Below are 26868 nucleotides of genomic sequence, written 5' to 3'. Positions count from 1 at the left end.
CCATCCATCTTCGTCCGCTTATCCGGTGTCGGGTCGCGGGGGGAGCAGCTCCAGCAGGGGACCCCAAACTTCCCTTTCCCGAGCAACATTAACCAGCTCCGACTGAGGGATCCCGAGGCGTTTCCAGGCCAGGTTGGAGATATAATCCCTCCACCTAGTCCTGGGTCTTCCCCGAGGCCTCCTCCCAGCTGGACGTGCCTGGAACACCTCCCTAGGGAGGCGCCCAGGGGGCATCCTTACCAGATGCCCGAACCACCTCAACTGGCTCCTTTCGATGCGAAGGAGCAGCGGCTCTACTCCGAGCTCCTCACGGATGACTGAGCTTCTCACCCTATCTCTAAGAGAGACGCCAGCCACCCTCCTGAGGAAACCCATTTCGGCCGCTTGTACCCTGGATCTCGTTCTTTCGGTCATGACCCAGCCTTCATGACCATAGGTGAGGGTAGGAATGAAAACTGACTGGTAGATCGAGAGCTTTGCCTTCTGGCTCTCTTTTTGTCACAACGGTGCAATAGATTGAATGTAATACCGCACCCGCTGCGCCGATTCTCCGACCAATCTCCCGCTCCATTGTCCCCTCACTCGCGAACAAAACCCCAAGGTACTTGAACTCCTTCACTTGGGGTAAGGACTCATTCCCTACCTGGAGAAGGCATTCCATTGGTTTCCTGCTGAGAACCATGGCCTCCGATTTAGAGGTGCTGATCCTCATCCCAACCGCTTCACACTCAGCTGCGAACCGATCCAGTGAGTGCTGAAGGTCACAGGCCGATGATGCCATCAGGACCACATCATCTGCAAAGAGCAGCGATGAGATCCCCAGCCCACCGAACTGCAACCCCTCCCCACCCCGACTACGCCTCGATATCCTGTCCATAAATATTACAAACAGGATTGGTGACAAAGCGCAGCCCTGGCGGAGGCCAACCCTCACCTGAAATGAGTCCGACTTACTGCCGAGAACCCGGACACAGCTCTCACTTTGGTCGTACAGAGATTGGATGGCCCTGAGTAGAGACCCCCTCACCCCATACTCCCGCAGCACCTCCCACAGTATCTCCCGGGGGACCCGGTCATACGCCTTCTCCAAATCCACAAAACACATGTAGACTGGTTGGGCATACTCCCAGGCTCCCTCCAGGATCCTTGCGAGAGTGAAGAGCTGGTCCGTTGTTCCACGACCAGGACGGAATCCGCATTGTTCCTCCTCAACCTGAGGTTCGACTATCGGCCGAACCCTCCTTTCCAGCACCTTGGAGTAGACTTTACCAGGGAGGCTGAGAAGTGTGATACCCCTGTAATTGGCACACACCCTCTGGTCCCCCTTTTTAAAAAGGGGACCACCACCCCAGTCTGCCACTCCTTTGGCACTGTTCCAGACTTCCACGCAATGTTGAAGAGTCGTGTCAACCAGGACAGCCCCTCCACACCCAGAGCCTTGAGCATTTCTGGACGGATCTCATCAATCCCCGGGGCTTTGCCACTGTGGAGTTGTTTGACTACATCAGTGACTTCCGCCTGGGAAATCGACAACAATCCCCCGTTATCCTCCAGCTCTGCCTCTAACATAGAGGGCGTATTAGTCGGATTCAGGAGTTCCTCAAAGTGCTCTTTCCACCGCCCTATTACCTCCTCAGTTGAGGTCAACAGTGTCCTATCCTTACTGTACACAGCTTGGATGGTTCCCCGCTTCCCCCTCCTGAGGTGGCGAACAGTTTTCCAGAAGCACTTTGGTGCCAACCGAAAGTCCTTCTCCATGTCTTCTCCAAACTTCTCCCACACCCGCTGCTTTGCCTCTTTCACGGCAGAGGCTGCAGCCCTTCGGGCCCTTCGGGCCCTTCGGGCCCTTCGGTACCCTGCAACTGCCTCCAGAGTCCTCTGGGATAACATATCCCGGAAAGACTCCTTCTTCAGTCGGACGGCTTCCCTGACCACCGGTGTCCACCACGGTGTTCGTGGGTTACCGCCCCTTGAGGCACCTAAGACCCTAAGACCACAGCTCCTCGCCGCAGCTACAGCAATGGAAACTTTGAACATTGTTCACTCGGGTTCAATGCCCCCAGCCTCCGCAGGCGTAGGGAGGCGACCCTCTCTTCCACCGGGGTAAACTCCAACGTAGCGGCGCTCAGCCGGGGGCTTGTGAGTATACCCACACCCCCCCCAGCGCCTCACACCCTGGGCAACTCCAGAGAAGAAAAGAGTCCAATCCCTATCCAGGAGTACGGTTCCAGAACCGAGACCGGTAGATCTAACCGGTAGCGCTCCACCTCCCGCACCAGTTCCGGCTCCTTCCCCCACAGAGAGGTGACGTTCCACGTCCCCAGAGCTAGCGTCTGCTGCCCGGGTCTGGTCCGTCAAGGCCCCTGACCTTCACTGCCACCCATGTGGCAGCGCACCCGACCCCAGCGGTTCCTCCCACAGGTGGTGGGCCCATGGGCCGTATACTTACAAATTAATTGAATTGCTCTGGCTATAAGAGGAAAACCAGGCAGATACTGTAGCTAATGTGGGAGCACTGCTAATGTGCAGGCTTCAGGTGGCTTAACTGGGCGTTATAAAACAACAGTTGTGCCTACAAATACATGTGCTTCTTTGTTTCAACATATTTCACTCTGTGCACAGATCAAACCAACGCAGCATACTGTGCAGGTCAATAGGTAACAAAATATGTGACATAGTGGCAAGATGATGCAATTAAGTGGACCTCTCCACTCTTCTTCAGATTGAAATGGCCACTTATTGACTAGAGCAGCACTTTGGTCTGAGGTTCACTGCTATACGTCATTATGTTCTCTGCAATTAGGAACATGAAGTGGTGGCCCATGATGAAACCCTCCATCATGTCATTATGTCTGACCATACAGTCCATGCTGATTAAACTTCACTTTCGGGAAGAAAGTGAACCAGAGCCCATAATATATGGTTGGACAAAAAGAAACAGTGGGCAGTGAAGTCAAACTAAAACTCTGCTTTGCAATTGAATCAAAACTGAACCATTAACTGAACCATTAAGAAGGACCATGCTGCTATAAATCAGTAACTACAAAGGCCTGTAATTTATCAGCCAAATACTGCAGGCTAAAGCTTACAGTAGTAGAGCACACTGCACGTATTAATCATGAAGTAAAATTAACACGTCAATCAAACCCTTTGGCTTTAATTTTGGTCATTTTGCCGGTTTTGTAAAAAATCTAAATTTGTCCTTAATTGAAATTAAACTAAATCTTTAACACCCGCCATATTTTGGGGTGGCGTGCCTAAATTAAAACAAATGTACTATTATATTATGTTAGACCCTTGCAATAAATTTTGACATTCAGTTTAAAAAAAATTATGTCATTTTTGGACTGCTTTGAAGGCACAGGGATAGACATAATCTCAGCTGTGAATTGTACCTGCATTATTTTACACTAGATCAGTCTTTTTAAAAAATATCTACAACTTACCTAAAACACAACAGTCTAATCTTTCATCCAGTGCATGTTGTGCACATATAAATGTGACTTTTTATAATACCAGAGGTTCTTAAAGGTTCTACATGTGCTTGCTGCCCAGCTTTACAAAGGGAATTTGGGGGGAAATAACATAAGATATCACAGAAAAGTTGGAATTAAAAAGACGTTTGTTCGTACTATTAACATTATTTGCAATGGTGCACTTACTATAGTCACTGAAGAGCATTCCTATGTAACGTAACATCTCACTGATTAAAACAGCCTGTGTGGCTTATGTACTGTACACACTTTGATCCTTGCATACTAACACCCAGGTCACTCATGTAAGGAAACAGGCCGGGCTGTGGTGAAAATAAAAGCCAAAACAACAAATAAAATCGTCCCTCTTCCTCCATTTTACTCCAGCCGAGGTCACACATGACCAGTTAAGCAGAATTTGTCAGGCGGTAAAGGACGTCAAAAGGGTCGTTGAGGGGGATTACAGCTGTGTTTGTAAAATAACACAATGGCAGTAAGGGGGTCTCTCCTCTCCAGCAGCATGAAATGAGAGTGGTCCATGTTGGGACACAATGCAGGAGCCTGTGTAATTCACTGAATTAAATAGTTTCTGATGTTAGGGCACACAACTCTCACACACTACAGGAAGAACCAAATTACATGCCCAATCACAGTTTTGCTGTCAGTAAAGAAAAATGTTGCATTGATGTCCATGGTTTGCTTTGTGTATGAGGAGGTATGCCTTTGAAAGTTTACCTTATTGACATTTACAGTAGCTCTCTGCACTGTAACAGCAAGAGATCCAAAAGGTTCTCAAATAGTCGGTTTTCATAAAAATAGCTCTGTATTGATGGTTGGACATACTGTTGGTGTCCATTATCTGACACTTTGTGATATAAGTGGGCTGTTAGCCATAAGTGGGCTGCAGGTGATCGTCTTTTATACACAGTACAAAGCTGCTTCAAGGGTAACACACCACAGATCACTGTGTACTTCCACAAATCCCTTGTGCTCTGACCTCTGGATCACTGGCAGAGTTTTTCTCCCCACATTAGTGAGATGACTGTCCTTGACAGGTGACGGGCTATATTAATGATATAGTGTGCTCAAGTGAAAATAAAAAAAGCTGGACAGTAGCCGAACCAAGATTTTCTTGGGAGAACACAACTGTTTAAGTTTTAAAGGTTGTTGCAAATTTCAGGTTGCATTGGTGCACAGCTTCTTAGAGAGAATGATTTAGAAAAAAATGCAGCTTTGACTAGGACTCTACCAAGGATGTTTTCTCATAATTGCTGTCTGTAATTTACAACCAATTGCACATAAGATGTAAAAGATTTGACATTGTATCTCCTCCGAGGCTTATTTCATCATCTGCCATTGAAGCAGAAATAAATCACTGTCTTTGTTGATTCCTAGAACTGATGAAGAGATAAGTAAGCCTCATTTTGGAGAAAGACCATTAAATATGCATTGCATTTGACATGTTAAACCAATTTAGTAAACCTAGTGAGTTTAGTCATTTACAGTGGGTTATTTGAGACAAGCAATATAATGTCATTGTAAAAAAGATTGAGTTTCTGCTGCTATGCTTTTCTATTGCAAGTGTGTATGTTATTTAGCATTTTTTTATAGTTATGAATGGTTCACCACATGAGCAAATGTCTGGGGCAAAATCATACACCCCTTGTTTTGCACCTCTTTCAATTAAGTGGATGGAAATGGGATACTAAACCTATGGCAGGATTTGCACAAAATGTTTGAGACTCTGAAAGTAGTCTGAGCCATATTTATCTGAGTCAATGAGATCCTATCCTGAGCCTTTAATTAACTCATCCCCCTTTTTTTATTCAATCAATGGCCTGCCAGGCATTTGTTTTCCCCTGAACGGACAGATTCCTGTAAGTTGTTGAAATAATGTTAGTGGGGCCAGGCTGATAATCATATTAACAATTGTTTTATTAATTAACAGTTTAATGTTTAATAGTAATATTTATAATGTATCACATATTTATAGGGAGTAATAGTAGAGACTTGTATAAGTAATCGATAATGAATGATAATTATATAAAGTTCATGTGTCGATTTTAGAGTATACATAGTTTTTACTGTTCTACATTAAAATAATTTAATAAAACAGCCTCTCATGCATGTATTTGATTTTACAAGGGTAGATGTGAATATAGATGGTTTGCCACCTTTTTTGACTTGCATTTGTACCTGCATGTGGTGAGGTCAAAGGTCAATTTATTTAGAGTTACAGTTCAGTATTTGAGCATGTTGGAATTCATAGTGTTGTCTAGACCTACTCTATCTGTAAAGTGTCTCAAGATAACTCTTGTTATGATTGATACTATAAATAAAATTAAATTGAATTAGAGTTAATATTTAGATACTGGTCACACCTTCTAAAGTTAGTCTTCACCTATAACCTTTTGACATGGTTCACATACTCTAACTGTGGTTGGTTACGTTGGTGAAGTTCAGCTGAATTTGGACATATTGTTATTGCCACATCCAAGATATCCTAAAAGAAGCTGAACCTAATTGCTGTACACAAAAAATGAGGCAACGCATGTGTTGAGTTGGCAGTAAAATTCAATTAAAGCCCTTGTTTGGTGAAACAGTTAAAATTGTCATTTTAAGGTAACCTTAATATTTCAATGCCCAATTGTCTTAATGATGTCACATTTTGAAGTCACATTGACATTGAGTAAAGATTGTAGACATCGTGGTCAGGAAGAATGCGTTCCGACTTTTTTTATAATGAGTCCTTGGAGGACACAACTTGGATGCCTGCCTTGATGTTCAAAAGATGTGATTTTATCGTGTTTAGGTTCCTGGTGATGCACACATTATTAGGCATGCATGGCCATACTTTGTGCATGGTTATCTCAGGCCAAATACTAGGCTCAGAGCTTCCTAACCATCCATAATAGGACTGGAGACCTCTTTTTATCATGTTCAACAGTGTGAGTCCTGAATTTATTATTTCTCTCACTTTGGTGCTTGACCAGTGAGACTCCCTCCATCTGTCTGTATGTCCCCACAAGACGCCCACATTGTTTCCTGAAAGAGTGTGTCAAATCCTGTGGTTCTCTTGGGATGAGATTTCAATAAATGGTACACTCGATAACTGTGTCTAGTACTCTGTTAATAACACCGGGTTATGCTGTTGTCATTAATTACCCTAGTAATGAAACATTTTAGATAGGTTTTTAATCTTTGTCACATATGTCTGCAGGTTATGGCATATTACACCAACAAAAAACTATTCCAATCCCAGTAAAATCTGGAAGGATTTACTTTGCTCTTATACAATGGAGTGTGGGGGTATTGTTGCAATATTGATTGCAAATGTGTGTGGAGAGAGGTGATACTGTATCTCAATCTGTATGTACGGCAGATTTGTGTACAAGAATCTCTGAATGCGTACTTAAATTTGTTAAAATGTACAGGAATATGCAAACATGTATCCAGATTTGTACAAAGATTTGTGAATATGAACACTAATCTGTAAATGTGTTCACAGATTTGTCAATGTGTACATTAATTTTTAAATGTGCATTAGTGTGTAGGTTGTGTGCAGTCCAAAGAAGAGAAAGAGAGATATGAAAGTAACAGTAACATTATAGCTGTGAATGTAGCAGTGCAGTGTGTACAGTTTAGGATATTTGTCAGTGAATAAATCCTACAACTCCTCAAGACCTAAGCCAAGTTCCCTGGCTTGCTTGCCACCTGATTAAATAAAAAGGGGTTAGCCCCAAAGTTAGCGAACTTCGGCACAGGCTCACTAACTTAAGGTGGACTACCTTTATATTAATTATCTTGAATACAGATAGAGTGGTCTTTACATAGGTAATCTGGCTAGCCTGGCATTTGCCTCCAAAACTGTTACAATACAGCTTATCCTTACATAATTTATGGTCACAAATGTACCAGCATAATTACACAAAACCCAAAATGTGTAGTCTATTGTTATCAAAGGGTAAAAACCAACTTCTACCTTTAGACGTAGTGAAATTCTACCTTAGCAGCATGAGTGAAATGAGAAACTAGCATTTCACAAAGCTTTTCTAGGCTGCCTCCCTTGTGGGTATGATTCAGAAAATCCCTGGTAGACCCAGCTCCATGGTGGCTTTGTCATGACGCTGTTGGTTCCAGCCAGCAGCTTGATCGAGCGAAACAGGCCAGCGGCTATGCCTACAACTTCCTTCGTCCTCACTGTCATGTCCAAAATATGGGTCATGTAGAGTGCATCGGCTGTCTTTGTGTGTGTGTGTGTGTGTGTTTTTGTGGGAACCATATTATGTATGACAATCTGCTTTACCTCTTGTGGGCTGAAACATCACTTCTCTATACAGATTGACAGCAAAACCCCAGTAGCTTTTATTTTTTGGTTTAAGGCACAGGTGAACCATAACTGGGGTCAAGCGCACACTGACTCACCCGTTGGCCCTTGGCTTTCTCATGCCTCTCTTTTAATGCAGTAACTGCTATGGTGCCATGGTCCCTGGGGCAAAATGAGAAAGCTACCAAACCCTATTTCCTACATACGTAAGCAGCAACCATTTTATAACTATAAGGGAGTAGCCAGAGGAAAGTCTGAACTGTGGAAGACTTACCAAGGGCTAATACCATATATAGAAGGGAAAACACAATTGCATAAATCACTCAAAGCAGTTAGCAAATGGCTAATAGGAGAAAAAGATTATCGCAGTTGGAAATGACCTGCGGGTAACAGAAAAACAAACATATGCTATCAGAGGATGTGATTTATACTGCGACTGATGGGAGCCGACACCTCTATCCATATAGGTGCATTTAGCAAATGGAAGACGTTAATCATCACAGTCATGCAGTCTACGGCTTCCAATTGCATGTTCACTGTACACAGACTGTTGACTACTTCTGTAAGAATCCAGCTGGAGAGATTTCCCACTGGCCTTTACAACTGAAGCAGGATGGGAGGGCTGGGGAATGCAGAGCCCCAACATGTGGAGGCACACACAGCTGATGAAACCCTCTTTTTATATACTGAAAATGCATATGCACACACACACATGCGCACACACACACACACACACACACACACACACACACACACACAAAGCAATTCCATTTCCAGTTTGGTTGCATCTAAAAATAATTTTATTTCTCTAATCGCTGCATTTCATTACCTTGACTACATGAGTACATGGAGAAGATTAGAGATAATATGCTGCTTTGATCATGGTGTTTATACCCCCTGCATGTGAACACAGCAGTTCAGCTTTCAGTAAGGTCCATAACGGAAGCATAAATTGGCATGCATCAGCTATGATAGCTTAAAGAAAGCACAAGAAGTGTTGGAGGTACAGATGAAAATATATATGTATATATATATATATATACACATATACAGTGAGGAAAATTAGTATTTGAACACCCTGCTATTTTGCAAGTTCTCCCACTTGGAAATCATGGAGGGGTCTGAAATTGTTATCTTAGGTGCATGTCCACTGTGAGAGACATAATCTAAAAAAAAATCCAGAAATCACAATATATGATTTTTTTAACTATTTATTTGTATGATACAGCTGCAAATAAGTATTTGAACACCTGTCTATCAGCTAGAATTCTGACCTGAAAGACCTGTTAGTCTGCCTTTAAAATGTCCACCTCCAGTCCATTTATTATCCTAAATTAGATGCACCTGTTTGAGGTTGTTAGCTGCATAAAGACACCTGTCCACCCCATACAATCAGTAAGAATTCAACTACTAACATGGCCAAGACCAAAGAGCTGTCCAAAGACACTAGAGACAAAATTGTACACCTCCACAAGGCTGGAAAGGGCTACGGGGAAATTGCCAAGCAGCTTGGTGAAAAAAGGTCCACTGTTGGAGCAATCATTAGAAAATGGAAGAAGCTAAACAAGACTCTCAATCTCCCTCAGACTGGGGCTCCATGCAAGATCTCACCTCGTGGGGTCTCAATGATCCTAAGAAAGGTGAGAAATCAGCCCAGAACTACACGGGAGGAGCTGGTCAATGACCTGAAAAGAGCTGGGACCACCGTTTCCAAGGTTACTGTTGGTGATACACTAAGACGTCATGGTTTGAAATCATGCATGGCACGGAAGTTTCCCCTGCTTAAACAAGCACATGTCCAGGCCCGTCTTAAGTTTGCCAATGACCATTTGGATGATCCAGAGAAGTCATGGGAGAAAGTCATGTGGTCAGATGAGACCAAAATAGAACTTTTTGGTCATAATTCCACTAACCGTGTTTGGAGGAAAAAGAATGATGAGTACCATCCCAAGAACATCATCCCTACTGTGAAGCATGGGGGTGGTAGCATCATGCTTTGGGGCTGTTTTTCTGCACATGGGACAGAGCGACTGCACTGTATTAAGGGGAGGATGACCGGGGCAATGTATTGCGAGATTTTTGGGGAACAACCTCCTTCCCTCAGTTAGAGCATTGAAGATGGGTCGAGGCTGGGTCTTCCAACATGACAATGACCCGAAGCACACAGCCAGGATAACCAAGGAGTGGCTCTGTAAGAAGCATATCAAGGTTCTGGCGTGGCCTAGCCAGTCTCCAGACCTAAACCCAATATAGAATCTTTGGAGGGAGCTTAAACTCCGTGTTTCTCAGCAACATCCCAGAAACCTGACTGATCTAGAGAAGATCTGTGTGGAGGAGTGGGCCAAAATCCCTCCTGCAGTGTGTGCAAACCTGGTGAAAAACTACAGGAAACGTTTGACCTCTGTACTTGTAAACAAAGGCTACTGTACACAAAACATTGATTTTCTCAGGTGTTCAAATACTTATTTGCAGCTGTATCATACAAATAAATTTAAAAAAAAATACATTGTGATTTCTGGTATTTTGTTTCATCCAAAAGAACTAAATGGACATCTATTGTAGCACTTTACAGTGGCCAGCAACATGACAAAACAAACCTAAAGCTTATGGGGTGAGGAGTACTGTATGAGGATACTGCCACAGACCATCTCAAGCCCCTAAGCAGACACATCAAAGCAATCTTTTGCAGTCAGTATACTCCCTTTTCTCTATCTGAAATCCTGCTAGCTCTGTTTCACAGAGACTGACAGGAGGCAATCCGTGCTGATATCAGATCTTTAATGTGGAAAAGGTGGCCTGAATACAGAGAGGCTTAGAAAGACTTCTGGAAGATGGGTAGGTCTGAAGATGCTCTGTGCTAGATTCATCTCCCTTAAGGGGAAAGGTCTGTTCCTCAGGTTTATCACAGAGATTGCCATTTAAACTGCCACGGCTGGAAACCATGCGTTTGTTTGATTTAGCTTCGGGGAGAGCTAACAGGAGGTAAATGCTGAACACTTCATAATCAGGTAAATACACATTTCTTCCTCAAAGTTCGGTGTTTCTATGCTATACTCTCATTTTTTTCTTATTCAAATCTTGGTGGCTTGTAAAAGTTATAATCAGAGAATTGGGAAGCTGTTGACCATGATGATCTGTTTTTTCTTCATTGTTTTACACAGTGGACTAGTAAAGACAAGTGATTTAGTTTCACTAGGATGTAACAATGAGCACACGTCAGAGGACATTCACAAAAACAAGGCTTCTCAACTTCCCTATATTGCTCTGCTGGGAAGTGTTTGAGTTAATGAATGGCATGTTGGTTATGGGGCATAAGGATGAGCATAAATCCACTAAGGGCTCCATTTACTTGGGTTTCAAGAATTGATGTGCAATGAAACTATAAGGCCCAAAAGCACACAACCACCCAGCAGTGGCAGTGACAATATCAGATCAAAATATAGTTAAAGGCTCAGATTACATTACTACAATCCTGGTATATGAATCAAGCATACAGCATACAGTGAGCTCTCATGGATCTGACATTTCTGCAGTTTCTTAAATTCCACAAGTTTTAAATGTAAGTATATTTCTGAGATGAGCACAAAAAGATTGTATTTGCTAGATCAAGTGTGTGGCCTCAACAATGCATCCTGTCGTGACCTTTTCACAGAAGATGTGTCAATTATGGAGTAGGACTGACTTTTTAAGTCACTCAACCACAATGTATAATAGTGACAGAGATTAGTTAGGGCTGCATGGGAAAAGGCTGGGGTGGTAGTTGGAGTTCAGTGTAGAATAAACAGGCCATCATGAGCATAAATCTGTCATCAAACCGCAGCTCATTGTGTGCCCTTGTCATTACTGTGGCACAAGCAGGGAAACATATTTTTTGCTGGGTAGTCCAGAGATGTCAAGTCTCATTCCCACAAGATTAAAGATTGCATTACAATTAGAATGCATGCGCAATGGCGCAGAGTTGTGATTTACTCTGTGCTAGCATGGATTATTCTAAATTATTAAACCCTGGGGTTTGCATTAAGACAGCTAAATATACCTTGACAAGAAGTAAATTCTACCATTAGCATTGGCTCATGGCTGAACTAATTATGTTTTACTACAAAACAAAAGATCAAAGATAACACAGGGTAACAGAAATAGTTCAAAGATAGGGATGCTATTGAAAGCAAGCCCAGTAAACACTGCCATATCTAATGGGAATGTGTCTCTGCCATTATTTAAAGTTTGCTTAATCAGCCAACTATCTTTGTTCTTCTATACTTTCAGCTGTTTAGCCTTTTGACTCTTTGATCCACACATATACTGAGGTGTATAAAAATAGTAAGGTTGCTGAGGCAATGTAATATACACTATGTTATATTGTATATAACTATTCTTTTTACTTCCAGAACCACATAACAGAACCAATGAAAAGACTAAACCCAACAATAAATTGTTTTGTCCAAAAAAAAACATGCTGACCCTCAATACGATGAACATGGGTGCCATAATTTATGAAGCCAAAGTATATAATTTTGTAACATTTAAAATTATTAAGTAGAAAGTAGCAAAAATATAGAATGTTGGCTGCCTTATGCTTGAACAAAAGCAGCAAAACAGAATGCAGCCCATAGTCTTTAAAAAAAAACTGTAATCAGTATATTAAGTCTTTTGCTACTGCATAATGACAGATATTGCTCTACAGATGGAGGTAATATGCAACAATGAACTGTCTGAAAAATTCAGGAGTAATTTCAAATCCATTCGGCTCATATTTTATCTACTATACATTGAATATGAATATATGCCCTGTAGGCTTCTCCCATGACATCATAAAACCGTGGAACAATTTAGAGTAATCTGCCTTGCAAAGGAGACCTCTGTACTGGAGGCTTATTCTGCACATCATTTCACGTAGGTCCTACTAAACTGACTTATTGTTGACATACAGAAAGTGTATTGAAGTGCGGCATTATGTATTTTGTCATGGAGTTTTACATTCTGACTGCATCCATTTTGGCCCCTATGCGTTGTCTAAGTATGTTTTCTATCCTTATAAATACTTAAGTTGTGATCCATGTCTCCTCTTTTCACTGGACATCCAGATGTGGTTTACTCATTGATGTTAGCCAGGCTCAGTGAGAAGGTTTCTACTGTAGACAGCCCTATCAATGTTTCCATACCTAGAGGTGTCACTGTGAAGGAGTGACAGTGGTCATGTCATTGACGATAGATTTGTAAGGATAAATTGCAGTGTGCTCCAAATCTCATTCCCCATGAGCCTATTGATCAAACGGGACAGCAGTAGCCATAAGCCATCACATACAGCAGTGTGAAGACAATGGGCTACACAGGTCATGAAAAAAAAAAAAAAAAAAAAATGACATGTCATTGGATTACCATGAAGCAAGCTATGGTTGAATGTACTTTAATAAAAAGGCCTGTCACAAGTCAATACGTATGGTTTGGTAAGCCTGATAGAAAGTTAAAACTCCTCCATTCCGCCTCAAAGTAAGAGCCCTTATATGAGAGCAATACCTACAACTCAAGTGGATGTCAAGGGCAATTGGACAAGTAGGAAATTAGAGCAATGTGTTTCAACAAGCGGCAATAGCAGTTTTGTTCTGTTTCCCATTATGCTAATGGCAGTAAAAAGTTAGTGTGTTCATGCATGGATGTCTAATGGGCCTGATATCCCCCCTTGCTTCCTTGTAGGAAAACAGTGAACAGCCATAGTGCGATATGATGTGCTTTTCTTTTATCACCATCTTCTTAATAAAAAAAGCAATTACAAGAATATGTTTGCACTCCATGGGCAGCATCCCATCCAATTAGAGCTATTTTTCTCGGTTACTTCTGAATCTGAGTCTCAGTGAGGTTAAACAGAATAAGATGATAACTTACAGACAAAAATGCTTGTTGTTTAGGTGAAAACCAATCAACCAGTCTTGTGGACTGAAGGTACTGTATGTATAAATTAACTTATATCTAAAAGCATTAGAGCACTAGCAAGCATTTATGTCAGTCCATATTTGTATTATATACACTGAGGCTTTATGTTGTAAGAAATAAAAGAGGAAGCAGGGAATTTTGTAAGATGTAAAGAAAAGTTGATCTCTTGCTGACTTCGGCCACCCCCACCCCTCTCTCCCCAGTCCATTTATGTCCACTTACATTTGAGCCTTATGTACTGTATACAAAATGACAGCTCCAGCTTCTTTTATTTTACTGTGTATGGTTATATATTAATTCTAACTAAATTATATATTTCACTAGAAATGGGTACAAGTTATGCTGCCTTTCAATCCTTGCCTTTGTACAAACCTACTTTTCATACCTTAATAGAGGCTTCTGAATGATGAGCTGCTAAAATAAGCTTTAAGGATCCATTAACCCACTTCGTATTCTCATATTGCCAGACCTGTATCAGCGACAGAGTATGGTCTGGCTACACCGCCTGTCTACTATGGGATACAGGAAAAATGCTCTGGTTTGTTTGTACTGTATTCTTTTTAAACCAATCACAACCGTCGTGCTTCTATAGCGGAGATGGTGAGAGGGGAGGGACATCCAGTGCTGGATGACAGGCTTCATCCCAGCAATGTACATGCGTTGAGACAGACTACCCACTTTGCAATTTACGTCATAACTGGAACTCTACATGCATGTCAACCACAAGCTGCAAAAAGCCTAGTATCTGTAGGAATTATATCCATATTGGACAAATCTACATACACTTCATGGTTTAAATCCATTGCCAACATTCAGTGCCAATGCAGGAAGTAGTTCTAAGCCGGAGAAGAATTGATGTTGTTCTTGTCCGTTGCTGTAGGGTTAGGTTGCACACATATATAGTGTGTCTGGATCCACTCTGATTAGGTCTCTTTAACTGATCATTATGGATATACACCTATTATATAAACAATGTTTGCCACCACAAACTGGCTATTGCTGAAGGAGCATTTTTCTGTGAGGAAAAATTGGAAAGAAAGGCAACCATGGTCATGCATCCATGTTTCCAGAAAATGACTGGATGCTGTTTTCCTGAACCGTTGGTCATGTGTACACATGCTTTGATTAAAATGAATGGCTGACTGAATTTTTTACCTAAAGCCAGGTGGGGTGAAACGGTAATAAAATGCAAAGTCATTTTACAGATGAGCTCCTCATGTAGTGGCTTTCCGTGGTTTATCTGCTGACAGCACAGCCTTGACAGGTTTGTCACAACAGTGTTTCCCTGTCATACAGTAGCTGTAGACTGCACTAGTTTGAGTTTGTGAGCACAGACTATCCAGAAATACTGAGTTTTTAAGTCTGTGTGGTTACTTTGCAGGTCTATATTTGCAAAGGATGCCAAGAATAAAACCATGTATTCAATGTCTATTTAGGATTCTCCTCAGTGTAAAAAAAAAAAAAATCATTTATGAGCAGCTGTTTAAATTCTAAATTTGTATAATCACCTCTGTTACTTCTAAGTGTCTATACACAACTGTGTTTTAGCGTTGAATCAGCTTTGCTGTCAGAGCCAAATAAAGTCACTTACTAACAAGAGTGTCTGCCAAAACTTGCTCTATAGTGGAAGGAAAGAAAGAGCTGTTACGTATTCTAGACAGCAGTCTGGCACGGATGCTCAAATGAAAGGGAGGTAGAGGGAAGTAAAAGGTCAGGCTCATTAAATGTCAGCAAAGAGCATCTTAATAATTGAATCACTCAGACAAAGAACCACATAATTTAGCTTTGAGAGCTTTGAGGAGCCACTTGCAGTCACACTTGTAGTTTTATAGTCACTCAAAACTGCAGATATAATTTTAAGATTGGCTGTTGTACAGAAGATTAACCTCAAAAGACCTAACGTCCAAAAACAATTGCATAAGATATACTACACAGTATATTGTTTACCAATGAAGACATTTTTTGGGGGGCATCCAGTTTTGTCGTTTTTACATGCTGCACTGCCTTATAAACCTGTCAAGAGTCATCCCTCTCGATGCAAATTTAAAGCAGATGGGTTTGTGCCAAAAATGTAAAGATAAAAATCTTGGGCCGTTTCTGTTTCCATGATATAAGATAGCCACCATTGAAGCATCACACCATACACAATAGTGAGGAGTCCAATTAGAAATGCACGAGGGCTGATCGAGAGGTGATGTAATCCCTGAGGGAAAGCAGAAATCCACAGCTCCTCCCACTGCACAGGGTGAGAAGTTCAGCTGTAGACCTCATCATAAAGAGTTCACTTAAACTAGGATTAGGCAAGAAAAATAGTTGTTAGGCAGAAATCGAAACTAAATGTTCATATAATACGAAATGTTGAATTTCTGACACTTTGAGATGCATGTAAGTAAGTAAGTAAAGTTTATTTATAGAGCGCTTTTCACAGATAAAAATCACAAAGTGCTTCACAAGGTACAACCACATTGAAATACATTGGAAGATAAAACATTTAAAAAGTCAAAGAAATTAAACCCAGTCTGCTAAAAGCTTGTTTAAATAACAGTGTCTTGAGTTGCGTTTTAAAAGAATCAACAGAATCAGCCACACGGAGGAGCAAGGGCAAGGCGTTCCAGAGTCTGGGGGCTACAGCCTTGAAGGACAGGTCTCCCCGTGTTTTATAGCGAGTCTTTGGGACCATTAAGAGACTTTGGCCTGCTGATCGAAGGGCACGGCCTGGGGAGTATGAACGTAACAAGTCAGCAATGTATTCTGGGGCCTGACCATTTAAAGCTCTAAAAGTTAAAACCAATATTTTAAATTCAATACGAAATTTAATAGGTAACCAATGTAGGGAGGACAAAATGGGATTAATGTGTGTCCTTCTGCCAGATCCTGTTAAAAGCCTTGCCGCAGCATTTTGAACCATTTGAAGATGATTTACAGCAGATTTGTTAAGAAACATAAAAAGAGAGTTACAATAATCTAAACATGAAGAGATAAAAGCATGAATAGCCATCTCAAGGTCAGAGTCTGTTAAAATTGTCCTCAATTTTGCAATATTTCTTAGATGATAAAAACAATTTCTGACCAGAAGGCTCGAATGGCAGTCCAAAGACATTGAGTGGTCAAACCAGACACCAAGATTTCTGATGCTCGACTGGACAGTGGAGCTCAGAGAACCAAGATGTTGGATGATGGATGGAATTTTGTTGTCTGGGGCTACAATCAGGGTTTCAGTCTTTTTCGCGTTTAATTGGAGGCAGTTACTAGCAAGCCACGATTTTACACAGGAAATACAGTCCAATAAATCCGTTAGTTTGTGTAACTCAGAGTCATTGAACGAGCAATACAACTGTATGTCATCCGCATAAAAATGGTATGACACATCGTTAAAGTTGTTCAAAATTTTTCCAAGAGGGGTAATGTACAGTAAGAATAAAAGTGGACCTAGGACAGAGCCCTGAGGAACACCATTTAAGAATGGAGTGGTTTCAGACAGAATAATGTAGCAGATAATTAAATACAGTTATTCCTGAATGTGAAGAACTTGTCTTTGTGCTCCTAAATAAAGAATTTAAAGATAAAAGCTTTTCATCATTAATCCACCCAGAACCACAAAAAAGAAATGCTGCAGATTTAGAGAATATTGCTATTAGACCCATGAACAATTACTGACATAGAAACAATGGGTAACACTTTTCAATAAGGTACACAAAAATGTAGGTAGTTACTGAGGAACAAATGAGTAACAAATGGTTAGTTACTGATTGACTGTGATTCAAGCACTAATGATTAGTTACTGGTAAACAGACTGGTAACTACTGTTAAATGAATGAGTAGTGAATGGTTAGCTAATGATTAGTTACTGATTAATTTAACATTAGCTACCAGTCTGTTTACCAGAAACTAATCATTAGTGCTTGAATCACAGTCAATCAGTAACTAACCATTCGTTCCTCAGTAACTACATTTTTGTTTACCTTATTGTAAAGGGTTACCAAACAATGACAAAGTAAAGCCTAAATGTAACTGTTCCATAATGCATGTTAAGACCTTATCTGATCATATACTGTAAATGCATACTGTGTGCGGACCATTGTGTTTGATCAGTATCAAGAGGCGTCATATAAATAAGATGTTTTGCAGCTGAGGAATCTCTTGTTTCATCATTGTTTATTAGCATCAACAAACAGAGATGACTCACAGACAGCTCTACAGATCCAGGCTGCATTTCACTGGAAATTGCATTGGAAGTGTATGTGTTAGTTAATAGTGTTGACTTCAAGTACTGACTCATGAATGAACAGTATAGAAGTTAACCTTGTGTTAAGGGCTAGACCTGCTGTGTCTTGGCTTTGAGGGAACTGAGTTCTGTAACTGTAGTGAACCACCTTTATGATTTTCACACCAGAAATGTCACATAATGGACTTCTCTCATCATCATCGTCATCAGCTGCCTGTGTCAAAATACATTCACCAATCTATGCTAGAACATGCAGATCTTTAAGAGGCCCATTCTTCTTCTATCAATATATCTCGAAAACTACAACATTTATTGTCACAATCATTTGTCTCTGAAAGCTTGTGACCAACTGTCAGAGAAATCACACTTGAGATCAAACACAATATTTTATTGTTTTGTGTAGATTCATAAAACAAGCACAACCCAAGACAGAACGTTTATTATTAATGGCTTTCTATCTGACCATCAATCCATCTCCCTGTGTACCTTTGTGAGTTTGTAACTGGGTGTGTGGGAGAAGGATGATATGAGTACCAATGTACTATAAAATCATCAACACTAGAGAGTGGACTTTAGCAATGGAGTCAGGGGACCAGTGAGAGTTGAGCTATATAATGTGAGAAAGACTGAGATGTGGGCACAGCTCCTCTGGGAAAATCAACAAAAGGTGTAGGGTGCTTGTGTTATTTTTAGTCCTACAATACTAGTAGTGTGGCAACAGGGATAGAATCTATTGATATGATTAGCATGGGCATACATTTCATCTAACAGATGGGGGGAACAATAAACAAATAAAATTTCTTAAGAGCAATTATTGAGAGGGAGACAAATAATGTGTGTAGTTGTGGAACTCCACTAGGTAGGCTGGCAAAGCTATTTTATCCACTTTAAACATGAATTTTTAAAGTGGATGAAGTGATTCTTTTCTCTAATACAGCTGATGCTGAACTAAGAACTGAGCCTCCTAGCAAGCAAGCTAACTAACTAGCCAGCCGGCCACTAAATTAGTAAAGTTTAACTTAATGTTTCATTCACACACTTGTCACAGCGTAGAAAAACATAACGCTCTCGCCAGATGAGTGAAAGCACGTGGGTGGAATTAGCAAGTTAGCTAACTAACAATCCAACAAGCTACCAAACAAGCTAAGTAACTTTATAACTGCTAACATAGCAGACTTGTGGAAAAATACATAATTTTTTTGTCATGACTAATTTATTAATGACTCAGCATCACTTGTACTATAGAAAACAATCACTTCATTCGTTGTTTATAGTGAATAAAACAGCCTTGCCAACCTATTTACTGACGCAATTCATTCTCTCTCATGTCCCACCAGACTTCTGTGCACCTTAATATAAAGGGAGAAAACCAAGCATTGAACCAAACCACTGTGGGTTAAGCAAACTTTTGCCCGGTTTGCGTTTGCATTGTTTTACTACTTACTGAATTATTTGAAGTATTTGTTACTTAAAATACACAGCGTGGTTTTAATGATATTTTTTATTTTTGGTGGGGGGGGGGGACCTTAGATGGTGTGGGTCCTGGACAGACCGTCAATTCAGGGGAATTGATCTAAGATTGGGAACCATAGACCACTGAGGAATTGATCTGAGACTTGGAACCATTGACAAATCATGAGTTAGCAAGGTCACTTCAAATGTACAAAGAATTTCAGCCTTTGGCTGACAATAAAGTTGTATCGTATCGTATGTAGGTGTGTCAGTAAGCAATCTAATGACCAAAATTATCTTTTTAAAGTAAACCTTCTTAAACGTATTGTTGCTCAATATTCTGTGGAGTAATTCTCAAATATCCCCCATATTTAACTATAGCGTCATAATTATAACACAGGGAAGTAGTCAAAATGATAGCCATCACTATAGCTTCATTCAGAAACAATTCCTAATTGTTGCCTACACAACTAAAAGTGGAAGATCGCTTAACTCAGCTTTACTCTTGAAGTATATCCTCTATAAATTCCTTGATCCAAAAGCCCCTGGCGATACCTTTTTATGTTGCTCTAAATACAGCTAAGAGGCTGTAAGATGGGTGATCAGCGACTAGCTACACCTACTCATGAGAACACAGGGCATCAGCAAAGCTGTGCCTCGGAGGGCATTAAACCAGCCATCTGTACTTCGGAGTTTCAGATCATGACAGATTGTGAACTGTTAACAATTGTATCAAGAGTGTGGGGTGCAATCAGCTGTGCTACAGCAAGGGTCAGTAAGAAATCAAATACATTGCAAACCTTAAAGAGCATTTTCCTTGTTTCCTTATACACTTCTTTCTATCTCTCTTTAATATTTTCTCCCTCTCTCTCTTTACTTTTACTCTGGCCTGTTGGTTATTCCTGTCAGTAGCTGCCTGAGCCTCACTGGAGCTTGTATCAACTCCTTCCTTTCCCCGGTGTGACATTCGTAGCATTACAATTGAGCCATCAATCTGTCAAGCCTTACTCCTGCTAAGCCATGAGCTGTGGGAAGCACAAGAGAGGGACAAGTTTACCTCTGCTTCTGTTTTGCTTCTCTGTAGTTAGGGCCTAAAAAAACTGTAAATCTCAGACATGTGAAATAGATATGCTTTTAGTTGCCAGCTGAGGCAAGTCATTCATCGTCATTTTTCACACTCAGTTTCCCAACCACCGCTGGGTATTTTTTGCTAATGACTGACTTGGTGATATCTGTTGGCTTCTCATTCTGTTAGATTTTCATTATTATTATTTTAAGCCTGCTACCTCTCATACCACACACACTCCTCTGCTGTTTCTCAAATCTTCTCTTTTTTGTCTTCGTATTTGATCCCCCCGTTCTCCCTCCCTGGGTAATATCAGACTGAGCTCCTGTAAGGAGGAGATAAAGCCCCCCGGCAGGGCAGGACCAGCGCTGTCGCCCTCAGACTTCCTGGACAAGCTCATGGGGAAAACATCAGGATATGATGCCCGCATCAGACCCAACTTCAAAGGTACGATATATGCCAAGTAGGCAGGCCATCACAATAGTCCTCAAGAAAATAAAGCTAAATAAAATAAAACAAAGACCAGTGGATCTGTGCTGTGAAAGCTAAACAGCTGACCATTCTCATGTGTATGTGCTGTATGCTATTCCATCAGAAACTATGATCTGATACTGAGATTTCTAGCTTCTCAGTATAAATATTGCATCAACTTGTCCAATTTTTCACTTTCACACACAGTGGTGTAGTTTATTTGTATTTTAATTATAGTGGGTATAGTGTGATGTTGACTTAATTAAGAGACATAATATTTGACCATGCCGCACAAGCACCCTGCATCCCTGTCTCCACAATTATGTCTTGAAGGAAACGTAATTGCTGTCTGGAGTAGGTTTACTGGTAATGTTTTTTTGGTGCTACATTTTTGTACCACACGCACAGGGAGTACTTTGTGTGTTAACTCTAGGCAGGGGTTTTCACAGTTTGACACTGTCAACTGTTTCATTAGAAATAATCGAGACATCTGCAACAGTGGCTTGTGTTCTGTTTAGAGGAAAAATTCTAAAACCAAAAAGAGAATTTTTTTTTTATTTTATATATTTTGGTTTCATGACAGTGGCGTAAAAGAGCCAACACCCCTATCCAGGATGATGAAGGCGTGGCCCCCTACTACAGCACGTGATGATGGCGCAATGTCCATGAGTAGGCTACCATAAATAGGACAGGATAGGATCATAGAGACACAGCATATAAGAGATAAGATGACTGACAAAATCAGGAGTAGCCTACGCGCATCACAACAACAAAAAAACACTGGTGAATGCGCACCATAACACATGAAAAAACACACAAGGGCAGTCCTTCTAGGATTTCACTGCCTTTTTTTTTAGATTGTTGCAGCCCAAAATGCCTGATTTCATGGGAGCTTTTGTAAAAAATTGCGATAAAAGTTGCAATGTCTTTTGTATGTTTGTTGCAATGAAGTTGCAGAAGGCAGTGAAAGTTGCAAAAAAAAGTTGCAATTTTTTTATATAGTTCTTTAAAAATAAAAAGGAAACTTGTTTTGGGGAGAATAATAATTATTACTATTAATTAATTACTCTGGGCTGAGATTTCCTAGGAACCTTACCAAAAAGGCTCAGGATGATGATGTTGGTATAATATGAAAATGGCTGGTGGATTTAAGATAAAAAAATAATTTATTGAATGAATAAAATATGAACATATGTTACTGTCAGTGGCTTGTTGATAGTTACATTGTTAGTTAATTTCCTATCCTGGCCACACACATTCATAGAGTTTGATAAAGTACTTATTGGACTTTAACTTATCATTGCACTTACAATATTGAGCGTAGCTGTCCTCAATTTAGGTCATCGTGTTGTCTCATCTGCGTTATTTCCTGCACCCACCGTGTGTGATTTTGTGTGTGTGCGTGCGCACGTCAGTCACGGGAGAAATGGAGCAGCAGCCCCACCCGCTGCAGAGAGCCGACGGTATTGAAACAGCAGCCGCTTCAGTGACTATAGAGTGAAAAAACGTCACAGCGTACATTGATGTTAAAATGTATACAGGTTGGCAGGACGGTCTGAAAAGTTTTGCACGGCCTTTCAATGTATGTTTTGTTGGTAAATGTGAGACGTTCGAGTCACACACGTCTCGTCTTCATATCAGAAACAAGGAAATTAATTTCGAGTAATGAAAATGCAATAGGAGGCCCCGGCTGTCAATCAATATATTCCAGTGATGCGGGAACCTTATTGGTCCGGGCCCGTAAGCACGGCTTACCCTGCTTAGCAATAGTTACGCGTCTGTTTCATGATGGTGCTCCCTAGTTTTGCATTGGCAAGTCAGTTTGCAGGCTATATAGCTTATTAGCTGCTCAGCTGCAGCACATTAAAAACAGCATGTAAATAATACATTAATTAAAAAAGGTGACATTATTCTTGACAAAAAAAAAAGCACCAATGGGATTTTAGCTGGACTTTAAAAACATGACGAAGAGCTATGATGACCAAGATTCTATAATTTCTAAGTGGATTTATGTTTTTTTATGCGTGATGGATAATGATATCCTCGGAAGTGTAATGAATCTATAATTATGTGTATCATGTCTGTGTTTAGATTTTACTGAGTTATGACTCAGAGACGGAGACATTTTTTTGATGCAAATTCAAAGCAATCGGGCCTCAAGGGGTTTAAAGTGCCATCATTGCATCCATGAGCTGTGTGTCACAGCTGCTGCTGTTGCTCCAACTGCTGACAGTGTTGATAAGCAGGCAAAAAAAATGAGCCAAACAAAAAAAACTAACTTCCTGTTGTTTGTAGAACACTGGCTTGCACCTGTCCCTTTTCCCCCATGCAGCATCTTTGCCTCACATCTCTCCCTCCAGATGCACACCTCACAAATTGAAAATCTCTGTTTAGGCAACAGCAGCACTTTGGTTAAGGTTAGGAAGAGATCATGGTTTTGGTTAACTGTTAAAAAGTACATACATCTTTTGTCATAAGTAGGCCATGCAGTAGGTGCTAATGACAGGATGTTGTATTGCGAGAGCCACATCCAGGATATTCTAGGGGGAAAACAAACTAAATAAGTTGTGAGTGAAAATTATGCAAATATGTTATGATGCTATACGTCATTAAGTTAATAAAAACCTAATTCACAAATTTGCTGTTGGAAAGTAGTAGCATAAAACGTAATTCCAAAAGTCAGGGTTGCACACTGATGATATTCTCAGACACCAAAATGTGGGCAGACGCATCTCTGTGACCTTCCTTGCTCTTAGTTTTAACAATCCCAACATTATCGATTTTAACACAATTACACTTAATGGTACATTGTGTAGGAATTTCTCCCATTTAGCAGTGAAATTATATTTTGTATTCAAACGAATAGTGCTCTCTAGCGCCTCGCTTTTTCAAATGCGTGTTGCAACTGCGGTAGCCGTTATGTACCAAGAAGCTATGACATGTCTTCCAATAGCGCTTCATCGAGTTCTCTTTCGGGTGATGAGGTTTGTTATTTCAAACAAACTGCAAACTGTATTGAATCATTAGTGTGAGCATGTATAAGTAATTACCCTTGTAATTTAGACCGTAACATTGACTTACCTGTCGAGAAGAAAGCCGGCAACTTCAGCGTCCCTTTGAAAGTCTTTCTCCTTCATTAGCTCTTTCCACCTGGGAAAGGCTACCCCGATATTTACCCTCGTGTTTTGAATTCGTCAGTCACGTTGCCTTTTTAATTCCCTTTTTCGCTTTTTTGGCGACGAGGATTCCCTCTCCTATGGTTCAACATAAGTATGATCCTCCATTATGAACTAAAGTGCAGTGCAGGCTTTCAAATTTGCCAGGGCAGTGACAGGCGCCTCTCACTGACCTCCTTCTCCGTTTCAGCTGGTTTCAGTCACCTGACGCTGGCTCTGAATGAAAAAGCGTTGCTAGCGCTTTATGTCCCTCTCAGCGATTATATTTAGTTTTTTTTAAATGGCGGAACGGCATGGAAGCCTCCTTGGACTTTGCAGTCTAATGTAAATACAGATAAGAAATTCTTTGCCTAGGAGGATAAGATATTCACATATTTATGAATGAAGACATTGATTTTAGCTAATACAATACTTAAAACACTACACCGTGTACCTTTAAAGAAAGGCTAGTGTCTTTAAAGAGCAGGCCCTTCAATAGCAGAACTAGAGCTTGCATGACTGTGTTGCAGTAACATTTTCATCCACAATTACTGTATTGGATGAAACTTGAAGAAACTGCCTGGAATCTTGAAAAAAGCCACAATAGTTTTTTTCATGTGGTGTTATCTCATTAATCCCATCTGAGGAGAAAGATGTGTAAATGCATGTTTTTTTTCCTTTCCTCAGGCCCAGCTGTGAATGTCACCTGTAATATTTTCATCAACAGCTTTGGGTCCATCACAGAAACTACAATGGTAAGAAGACCTTGGAGATTTCAAATGTTTCACTCTGAAAAACAATTCTGAAAAACAGTATTAAAAATATCACTGTAGTTTATTTGTTTCTAAATATAATTATGGATTATGGTTTGTATTGGTTTAGTTGTAGTAGTCTTAAAACACTCCATCCTCTTTCTGTCCTACCAACTTCTTTGCTAATCCACTCAGTGCTGAAGCCGTTCCCTCATTTCTGTTTCCTGGAGCTTAACAGTGCAACCTTCAGAGACCAATGGGTCACTGACATGCTGATAATGAACTGTCCACTCTGCAATTAAAATGAAAAATTGAGAAAATTTATGAAAAGGGATATAGAAGAGGCACGAGTGGTTCGGGGAGAAATGGCTGTCCTCAAGTCTACATTTATAGTGTTATAACTGCTGGATCAGCACAATGCAGCAGTGAACTGTTTAAAGGTGTCTAGGTGGGGGGGGGTGGAGGGTCAGAACAGCTCAGAGAACGACAACACTAATGATTTCATTGTGTTCGCTGGTGAAGCATGTGTTTCATTCTGATAAATGAAGTGAACAAGCAAGAAAAAGGAACAATGTGCAATGCCCAAAGATGAATTTTGAATTAATTGCACAAATTGGAATTCTACTGAATTATTCATGTATGCTGGCTGCAGGCAGGAGTGATTATGTTCAGTACTTGTCCTTGGTATGGCTTGCATTGCTAACCCTCAGCTCACCAGCAGCACATGGCTGCAACGATTGACCAATCCGTATTCAATCAGGTACTTTAGCAAAATCTGATGAATATTGTAAGGCAGGGGCAAGAGTAATGTATTTATTATTTGGAACCATTAAGGTTACATTAAAATGATGGATCATCTGTAATAATGTTAGTGTGTGTGCACTATATTATTATTATAATTTGGAGGTGTAAAAGTTGAATACTGTAGTACTTATATTTACAGAAGCATTTTTAAAGCACATTTAAATCCCTTTTTTAAAAATGTTTGCGGTTTTAAATCCTCCATTGTGAACAGTGCACCCCACATCAGAGTGAAGTCATGTCCTTGTCGATAATGACATGAAGCACGATGGACACATGTAGCCTACATCATGGTCCATTTCTTTGTCATGTGGATTATATCATTGCATATGAAACAAAGGAAAAATACATTTTGTAGATTAAGACTTTAGTTATATTCCATCCAAGACTGTTCAAAGTTTTATCATGGTTTCATCTTCTATAGAGTAAAACAGCTTTGGCCATCTTAAATTTATTATCAGTTAGAATGGACTCCAGAAACTTCTCAAATCACTACTGCAGAATGATCCACTTCTAAAATCCCCATCTGTACTGCAACCTTCCCTGCTGGTTTATTTTCCATTAACTACCCTGAGTTCTTCCACAGGACTACAGGCTCAATGTATTTCTACGGCAAAATTGGAACGACCCTCGCCTGGCGTACAGCGAATACCCAGACGACTCCCTTGATCTTGATCCATCCATGTTGGACTCTATCTGGAAACCTGATTTATTCTTTGCAAACGAGAAAGGAGCCAATTTCCATGAGGTCACCACTGATAACAAGCTACTACGGATTTTCCAAGATGGCAGCGTTCTATACAGCATTAGGTAACTACAAATATTAATCCCAAACCTTAAAGATTGGAGCTGTTGAGTACCGTTGTGGCCAGATGAAGATCCTTCTCGAGATGAGGCGCCATTCAACTGCTTTGATATAATCAGATTGTTGTTGTGATGCAGAAATCTGAGATTTTGGTGGTGAGTGCAGGGTGTGGACAAAATGCACAGAAACGTCAAGTGGAGGAAACTTAAATGTGCTACTTTAAAGTCTGTTTGGTTACAACACTCTACACCAGATGGGTAATTTGCAAATGGCTTAATTATTGCATAACAACATATTTTAAGTCCCTGCTTGCGTGTCAAAGGAGTTCCAATTGTAAAATGATTTTTCTTGGATAGTCAACCAAACCAGCATGTGCACTAAAGATGTGCAAACATTTACTTGAGATGGAT

General features: G+C 40.5%; 1 protein-coding gene across 1 annotated transcript in view; it reads left to right on the top strand.

The window, feature by feature from the left end:
• glra4a (glycine receptor, alpha 4a) overlaps nt 1–26868 on the top strand; it is a 55996-nt gene that overhangs the window by 15195 nt on the left and 13933 nt on the right. Inside the window, exons 2-4 of the mRNA XM_028590232.1 lie at nt 20791–20921; nt 24788–24855; nt 26240–26463. Coding sequence (XP_028446033.1) covers nt 20791–20921; nt 24788–24855; nt 26240–26463 — 423 coding nt within the window. The remainder of the gene's footprint in view (nt 1–20790; nt 20922–24787; nt 24856–26239; nt 26464–26868) is intronic.

This window comes from Perca flavescens, chromosome 10 (genome assembly GCF_004354835.1).
Source record: "Perca flavescens isolate YP-PL-M2 chromosome 10, PFLA_1.0, whole genome shotgun sequence".
NCBI classification, from domain to species: Eukaryota; Metazoa; Chordata; class Actinopteri; order Perciformes; family Percidae; genus Perca; species Perca flavescens.
Note: the sequence above shows the minus strand (reverse complement) of the source record. Positions and strands in the feature narration are given on the sequence as shown.